At 38.8% G+C, this 9,459-nt stretch overlaps 1 protein-coding gene across 1 annotated transcript; it reads right to left on the bottom strand.

The window, feature by feature from the left end:
- Positions 1-6,357: 6,357 nt before the first annotated feature.
- Positions 6,358-7,296, bottom strand: OR6X1 (olfactory receptor family 6 subfamily X member 1). Its single transcript, XM_069468788.1, has one exon. The coding sequence runs from the start codon at positions 7,294-7,296 to the stop codon at positions 6,358-6,360; it is 939 nt and encodes a 312-aa protein (XP_069324889.1).
- Positions 7,297-9,459: the final 2,163 nt, after the last annotated feature.

Raw genomic sequence — 9,459 nt, 5'->3', positions numbered from 1 at the left:
GGGATGATGCCCACCCACATTGGTGAGAGTGGTATTCTTTACTCCTGTCTACTGATTCAAATGCTAATCTCTTTCAGAAACACCCTCACAGACGTGCCTAGAAATAATATTTTACCAGTTATCTGGGGGCACCTTAGCCCCTGTCAAGTTGTCAAATAAAATTAACCATCACAAAGAGTTCAAGAAGGCCTACTGTATACCAGTGTTTTCTCTATAAATCTCATTCAGTATTTTCAAATATTAAGACCATAAATAACACACAAATATGTTCTTCTAAACATTTAAAACATTATGGTGTTAAAAAATTATTCAGTGATACTTATTATAACACAGGAAGGAAGATTTTATTCAGGATCATCATGATAGGTACCGAGATTACTGCAATGGGGTCTTGCAGTAGGAGGGAGAGATTGGGCTCAACTTTGAATACAGCATCGGCAAGTAGGAATTTATAGTCTAGAAGCTGTTTGGGGGTCAGCAGTTAGAAAATTACTAAGAAGAAACATCAGGGGTAAGGGTAATTCTGGCTAAACCAACCTATTAGGATTCTTGCTGAAGACAGGCCAGGGTGATCAGACATCACCTGGGAGGTAGTGGAGGACAAGGAACCTGATCAGGTCTCAGGAATGATCACATATCAAGTATGGGGGAGTTTTGCTAAACTGACTTAGCAGGATTCTTTGCTAAAATGGATGTTACAAGGAAACACACAGATGGGCCTAGGAGAAGGTTAAGAAGGCTGACTAAAGTTTGGCTGAAGAGTTTTTGTCAAGGCATAAAGCTAATGGCGTTTTACCAATCCTGACTTCCTTATCTCTTCTCTCCAGAAGTTAGCTACTCCTGTGAGCTTGGTGTAGTATAAAAGTTTTATCTTTCAGATCTTTTTCTATATTTTTATAGACTATATACATATGTATCATAGAAAGTATATAGTATTGTTTTGTGTGTATATATATGTATGACTGTGTGTTCATATTGAATTCCTTGATTTGTATCTCTTAGCAGTGGGCCTTGGAGATCTGTCCATAGTGGTAGATAAAAATCTCCCATATTCCTCCTACTTTCTGCGTAATATTCCGTAGTCTGTATGGCCATTTGCCTATTGACAACATACAATTCATTTATAATGGTTGCTATCAGAAACAGTGCTATAATGATCATCCTCTTTGTGCATACATGCAAATGTTACCCTGGGACAGATACTGAGAAAAAGTATTTCAGGGTCACAGGTTGCACACATTCAATGAATACTGCCAGGTTGCCCTCCCAGATGAATGTGCCAGTTTACAATCTTAACAGCAGTGTGTGAGGGTAATTTTTTTCCCATGTCTGTTCTCTTACTTCATGTTGCCAGTTTTCTAAATCTTGGCCAATCTGGTGGGCATGAAATAGTATCTAATTGTTTTACTTCGCCTTTCCGTGAGTCATGTTGAGCCTGAACGTTCTTTCATACATTTATTGGTAACAGTTTTCTTAGGAGTTTGCCTATTTTTCTATTTGACTTTTTGTCTTCTCAGTGATAGATATTCTTTATGTATCCTAGATCCTAGCCATTTGACATATATGTTGAAAATATTTTCTTCAATTTTATAGCTTATATTTTAACTTTGTAGTATTAAGGTTTTAAATCTGACACACTTTTCTCCATAGTGGCTTTAAATTATGTATTTTATTTAAGAACATCTTTTATGCACCAAAATCATAAATATGCCTCCTATATTTTCTTCTACTACTTTTGATTCTCCTTTTTATGATTGGATTTGGAGTTAATTTTTGTGAATGACATAAATTAGACATAATCTAACATCACCAGTGGTAATCAATTTCTGCTTTGAACACATGGAGTATGAGATAATTACATAATAGAGGATATTCCTTACATTGACAGAGGAAATAATCAATATGTGATATGATCTGAGTTCTGTGATTCCAATTATCTGGTCCTTCATTTGTCAATGATTTATGGACAATTACTATTGCAAGACACTGTAGTAGGTATATGGAATAGAGTGGAGAATAAGGAGGATGTAGTATCTGATCTCATGGAGCTAACTTTCAAGTGGGGTATGTGTGTATGACATGAAAGAGTTTGGTAGGAAGAAAATAGAGTTTAAATAACTTACACAATAAATTAACTATGATTAATGAAATTAATTATAAATGTTGTAGGTTCTCCAAAGGAGACATACAGTGTGCTATGAGAACTTGTAACTGGAAGTCCTGATCCTGGTGGTGGTACTGTTGAAGAGGTGGTTAGGGAAAGCTTTCTTGAGTAGTGACATTTGAACTGAATCTGTAGGATGCCTAAGCAGGCTGAGATTGGGGTAGCAGATGGGGTGAGTAAGAAAGAATACTTAAAATAATGAGCAAGAGTGTAAACAATGGGAAGGAGCTTGGGGTATTGGAGAAACGGAGAGAAGACTGGTATGGCTGGTCAGAGAGCAAGAGAAGTGTGTGAGGCCTGGTATTGTGGACAGGGATCAGATCTGGTAGACTAAAGTTCTTAAAGAGCAAATTAAGCACTGTCTTTTAAAATTAATGGGAAGCTGTGCAAGATTTTTAATTAACTAAGGAAGATAATTAGCTATGCATTTTTGTAAGATTCTTTTGGCTGCTAAGGAGAATGGAGGGAACCAAGAGTGGATCTGGAGAGATAATTTAGGAAGCCATTATTGTAGGTCAGGTCCTTGGACTAAATGATAGCAGTAAAGATGGAGGACATCGGGCTGATATTTCTTTGAAATTATTTGATGTAGACAAAAGAAGCAATTTCTAGAAAAATGGTTAGTTGTGTACTTAGGATAGAGAGAGGTTATTTTCCAAAAATCAAAGAAATGGCAGGAGTAACTCGTGAAGTGAGCTTGGCCAAAAACATGTGTAGGGGCTCTACTCTCCTAGTTGTTCTGGTCAAGTCTGGCTGAATAGAGGTATAGAAAGTTAATGGTTCTGGAAGAACTATGTGTATGTGGCATTTTTATAAATGGAGTCATTTAAGCTTGCAAGGAGAATTTGTAATTCAAAGTGACCTGGTAGTGAGCCACTTGATCAGGCACTAGATGCTTTGGTAAACATATAAATATAGAAATTTGTCTGTATTGTACTTCATATTTTCTCATATTGAATTTTTACAACCTGATCCCCAAATTAGTTGGGCATTTGTGAATACCATGGTGTGATAAGATCCTGATAAAAACAGAGGTGACTGTAGACATATACCTTAAGGAAAACAGAGGAAATCTGCTCTGAGGCACATTGAGAAAAATTGTCTGTGGCTGGATAAGCTTGGGAAAGACCATAGACTCTATCCTCCTCTTGGGAATTTATAATGCATGTGAAGATCCCTAGAACTGAAAGAGTAAAGCTGAATTTATTACTTGACGAGTGAGGGAGAGCTGTGTCACTTAAATGTGATGTTGGTGTGTCTTTCTGAGTTAAAAGGGGAAGGGCAAGATCTGGGATAAGAACTGGAAGTTTTGCCTAGATAAAGCAGGACTGTACAGTCTTCCTTTGGAATGGATATTGCTCTGGTTTACAATAATTATGGGCACAGTTCTTAATGGAGTCCAAAATGGGTTGAATAAAGTTCTTTTGGATTCAAGGTCATAGGGAAGGAAGGTTCATATGCATAAGCTTGGGATTTAGAAAATATTTTCTCCAACATAGTGTTAGAGATTCTGAAAAGTTCAGTAGTGAAGAAACCTACTTACCCTTGTCTAACTCTGCATCCCTCCAATTTGAAATCTGAGTCTTGTTTGTAATAACTGCTACCCTGTGGAACACATCATGGAAACACTGCTTTACTTAAGTGTATACGTTTTCAAAAAAAAATCCTCTCAAAAGCTCAATGTCAAGGATTTAGCTCAAATCTATCAGGGTGCACAACCTTCTCATTAAATTTACCAGTAGTAGAAAAATAATTAATACCCAGGGATCTGGGTAGGAGGTTGTTCATTATATTGTTTAGATGGGTCCTTGTATGATTACTTACTGTCTTGGAGCAAAGTGGAATACACATGTTTTGGAAAGACATTTGGGCCCCAAGGACCTAAGAAATGATAGGGTACAATGTGAGGTCTCAACCTCTGCCTTGTTGTCTCTGTGGCCAGGGCTCCTTTTCCTCAAAAGAACACTCCAGCTCCTCCAGTAACTGGACACAGACTATACCCTTCTTGGGGTCTTTGGCCTCCCATGTAGGTAAAGGAAAGTCAAATTTGAGGCCTGGTTCCCTGGAAGTCTTCTTGGAATTCATATCATTCTTGAAGCTCAGGTGTTGGAGGCTTCATTGTTGGATATACTTCTCTAACTCTAGCATTTCCAATTTGTAGAACTGATACCTGGCAGACTACTCTCCTTATAATTATATTCAGCAGAATCAGTATGAGGATCATTGCTTGGTACATGATATTGATGCTTCAAAAAGACATAAAAAGTAGATGAATAAATGGTGTCTATTTTAAGTTTCATGAATTGAAACATGGATATATTCTCACACCTGTTCTTCTTTCCTTTATAGGATCTGTCAAAGTGTTTGATGCTACTCTCTGTTTGCCATCAGACAAGAAAACCCTGGGCTAGGCCCAGGAAAACTCACATTCATGAAACTTGAAAGCAGATTTTTGCAAATATTTCAAAATCATAATGTCACCCAGATGTCCCGATGCCTCTTGATTTAGGTTACCTGAAGCACTTGCCCAAGACCCTGCAAACCTGAAGTGCTTCCTAAAATTGCTGCATCTTCTGTGGCCATCTTTGTGAGCTCCTCTGTGGGCTGCCTCTAATCCAAACTGTATCGTTCCAGACATGAAATTTAACTCCTCCTTGACTTATACACATCACACACATACACGAATGCATGTAATATACACATTCTGGTCATATGTTCATTTGGTCATATAGGAGACTTGACTGAAGGTTTGAGGGGGAGACAGATTAATGTTATAGAAATGTGACTTTAGACTGAACATTAGGCATCCCCATTGTTAAACTGCTTCTCAGGCACCCCACTTTGGAGAATTCCCGTTGACTTCTTCCTAGAGACTTCTCTACTTCACTCTATTGTTTGGCCCCCTTTCTTCTTCTTTCTCTGCCAATTTCTTCTCTGAGGAGTATTAAATATTAGCCTTATTTTTCATTCAGGGCACCTTAAACCATTCTTTTGATGCTAAGGCTTGATAATATTCGTGTCCTTAGGTACTCTTGCTCTTTTTATCTTCAAGTGATCCGTTTCTTCTGCTCAGCCCCAAGACAGTTCCCTCTTTAAGAGAAAATCAGGTTTGGCAGTTGAGATAATTACATTTTCACCTCATTGGATTTTGTTTTGAATTTTCAATTCAATGCCAAAAGGAATGTACAATCATCCTTTTTAAAAAGATTATAATTTAAATGGGCTTTTATTGGTAGTCTCTTTATCGTTGGAAAAGGGACATATAGAATACTCATTATTACAAACCGTGATTCACCTCCATCATCATTCTACAAAAAGTCTTTCTGCCAGATATCTTGCCTGAGAACAAGGTCAGATCAGTAGGCTTGTTGCCTGCCTTGAGAGACTCATGCTAACCCTACATATGAGCCCTGAACTTAATGTCACCTTGGGGCTAAGTTTCTTAGCAAGAAAGCCTTTATAGGCTCCGACACTTCTACTGGCTTCCTAGGCACATGGTCTATCTATATTGAATCCCAGAAACTGGCATAATCCATGATCTGTAAATTGAAATTTTTTACAGAATGTCCTCAAGTTTTGGTATGATCTGGGAATGAACATCTTTAAGTTTATCTAAAAATTTGTATTATATCAAGGTGAAAGTCCCCTTATTGAGATATTAGCAAGCAAAAAACTAATTCATTGCAAGCATTTTGGAAGGACCTTTAGAATTGAGTAGAAGACTCTAGAGTACTTCTCTTATGAGGAAGATAATAGGAACTGAGAAAATGAGATGTGGGATGTCTTATGGCTTTGACAAGGAGATGAGGCAAAGAGGGTTGTCATACACAAAGAGTGAGATGGGATTCCTCACGCTTTTTAAAAGTTGCTGACATTTGTCTCTGACCTTAGTGGGTTTATAGTTGAGAAAGTCCTAAGTCCACCTCATTCATCTGAGGGTGTCCTGGGATTTCCCTGTGGGAGAATTAGGTCACTTTTCTTCAAGAAAAACTCCCGATTCATTTATATCAATGAATGAATTCTTGTAGGGGACCCTAACCATCATGGTTTGCTATCACATCTTTTTCTTACTACAACATTGAACTAGAACTTCTGGGATTTGTGGTGAACCTGTTTTACCAAACATCTCCACAATCCTCTCTCACCTTTAGTGTTTTTATCTGCATTAAGTTCATTTTGATGTGTTGCATGTTTTAGTTTGCATGGCCAGTCTTCAGAGAAGTCATTGCTTTTCTTAGTGCTCCTTTCACTTCCTTGTTTCTAATGGTATAAATAAAGGGATTCAGAAGGGGTGTGAGGATAGTATTTAGCACAGACACCACCTTATTAATCTTAAAGGAGGAGTGTGCTGTGGGTCTAAGGTACATGAACAAAACAGCTCCATACAGCAGAGAGACAACTGTCAGGTGAGAGGCACAGGTAGAGAAAGCCTTTTGGCGGCCAGTAGCTGAAGGAATCCGAAGGATGGTGGACAGGATGTAGACATAAGAAATCATAGTAAAGATGAGTGACCCTGGGATCACAAGGACGGTTGCCAGGACACCGAGGAGTTCCAAAATGCTGGTGTCTGCACAGGCTGCTTTCAAAATGGGACCAACATCACAATAGAAATGATTGATAACATTGTTGCCACAGAATGGCAACTGGATGAGCAACATCATCTGACAAAAGATGATGGTGAAGCCCACCACCCAGGAGCTGAGGGCCAGCTGTAGGCAGAGGTTGCTGGTCATGATGGTAGGGTAGTGAAGGGGCTTGCAGATGGCCAGGTAGCGGTCAAAAGACATGACAGTGAGGATCAAGAACTCGGTGGTGCCCAGGAAGAAGTGGAAGAAGGCCTGCAGCAGGCAACAGGGAATGCAGATGACAGTTCTTACTACCACAAAGGTTTCTAGCAATTTGGGGATGACTGTGGTGGTGTACCAGATCTCTAGGAAGGACAAGTTACAAAGGAAGAAGTACATTGGAGATTGTAGCCTGGGCTCAGCCCAGACAATGGCAATGATGAGCCCATTGCCTGCAAGGGTTAATATGCAGATGAGAAAGATCATTATGAAGAGAGGGGTTTGTAGTCCTTGGATACCAGGAAAGCCTTGGAGGATGAACTCTGTGATTGCCGTACCATTTCTCATGTTCCTTGATACCCTAGAAAGACAGGCAAGGAAGTAGTTCCTTAGAATCTTAAAATTATATTTGAGTGTAGCTGGGATTTTAAAAAAAAGGAGGATTCTGACTATGTGAGGTCCTTCAGTATAGGACTGTATCTCAGGCTCCTCTCCCCCACATGCAAATACACACCGGGCACCCCCCTTCCTTACTGATGACTTGGTTGTTTCTTTCCCAGAAAAATCAGCTTTTAATGGACTTTGAAAGTATTAAGTACACATGACAAATGAAAAAGTGTTTTTTCACCCTTCTACAGCTATGAGAATAATCATAGTAAATATGATGGCTTACCTGTCAGTAATCCACATGATTATTTAAAATGCATAGCGTATATAATGAAATGTGTACATAAACTTAGCTGTGAGTTCCTAAGAAATTAATCCCCATTCTCATATTAGATTCTGAAAAATAATTCTTGACTATATCACAGAACTGATGTTTAAGGAATTATGTTTAAGGAAGCTGTGTGTGTGTGCGTGTGTGTGTGTGTGTGTGTGTGTGTGTGTAGCAGTAGTAGTAAAATGACCGAAAATCATTGCGATTTTGTTAGTGGTGAGATACCACTAGATAATAGAAAAGATAAGCCAGACTCATTTTTTAAAGGAGTCTAAACTGATATTTAAAACTATATGAACAAAGCTGTTGAGGAACTATGAAAATGTACTAAACTGAAATTCAAAATTCCAGGAGCAGCTCAATTAGAGCCTAATAAATGTATATTGGATAAAGATCTGTAGACACTAGCCTAAAAAATGAAAAAGTTAGTAAATAATAAGGATGACAAACTGGAAATCCTGGAAAGTACATTCCTATCAAAGCCTTCCTTTGTGACTAAATATCTTTTTATACAAAATAAAGCATTTCTATTTGCATATGCAAATTCACAGGCAGAGAACTTTCTGTTCTACTAAAACTCACTGGAAAATGGTAAAACTATTTCCTTTCTTATTGAGGTTATTCTTTCATATAGTTTTCCTTTAAAATGGGTACATTACTGTGAAATGAATTGCACGATTTTCAAAGTACATACGAAATTTAGCATGAAAGAGGCAGCTTACGGTTCATTGATAGGTTGTTTCATTCTCCCCCATGTGAGAGAATTCTAATTTTCTGAGAGCTTAGGGAAGAAAAATACTTCCATTTCCTCCCACCTCTTTTCTAGACCAGGAGAGGTTTATTCTTTGTCTATAATGTCACAAGCTCCAGTGCTTTTCCATGAAATAAGAGACAAAGAAGTATTTGAATTTGTACAAATGGCCGGTATAACTGGCCTTGAACCTTGTCCCTCTGTATAGGGTAGATATAGAATTCTCTTTATTTCCCATGCAGAGAAGAGTGGTAGTCTTTATAGCTCGATATAAAATTTCCAAGGACTGAAAATTCCACAGTTTGGGAAATTAGACCTATAAATTCCACAAGCATTTGTTGAGAGCTGATTACATTTCAAGTCTTGGTAAGTGATTAAGGAGCTTATCATTTAGATAGGGAGAGAGCATATATTAATATAATCATTACATCATGACTCAGGGAATAAAGTGTAGAATTGTGCCCAGATTACTTTGGGAACACTCAGAAGGACCCCTTACCTAGCCTGAGCAGGGGTTAAAGGAGGTTTTCCAGAGAAAGAGAGGCATAGGCTGAGTCCTAGAGTTCAACAGGAAAAAGAGAGTGGGGTAGGGAGGGGAAATGCATTCCAGACAAGGACTCAATATTTGTGAAATAGAAACAGAGCAGGGAATCCCACTTGAGCAGGAGCTGGGGATCAGGCTTGTTCTGGCACTTCTGATAAACAGGTGGGACAGTTTACGTAATGGATTCATGAGTTTTTTACGGGGGAGGACCTTGAGTCAGGGAGTTTGCAAATGTGTGTGTGTGTGTGTGTGTGTGTGTATGAAGTATGGTGTCAGCCTTCCTCCCTAACACACATACATGTGGATCTAAGCTTTATGGAGGAAGGGGCTACAGGTGGTACCTGAATGAGATCTTTTGAGATCCTGGTCACAGACAGCATGTACAGGAGGGAGACACATATTCTCTCTACTTTTGTAAGAAACGGCTTGGTTGGGCACCATGAGGACCCAGGGGTCGCAGCAGTTGTGGCAGCAGAAATGGTCAGAAGTGGCGGGAAC

The sequence above is a fragment of the Eulemur rufifrons genome, chromosome 6, assembly GCF_041146395.1.
Source record: "Eulemur rufifrons isolate Redbay chromosome 6, OSU_ERuf_1, whole genome shotgun sequence".
Taxonomy (NCBI): Eukaryota; Metazoa; Chordata; class Mammalia; order Primates; family Lemuridae; genus Eulemur; species Eulemur rufifrons.
The sequence above is the reverse complement of the archived record's forward strand: the minus strand, read 5'-3'. Positions and strand labels throughout refer to the sequence as shown.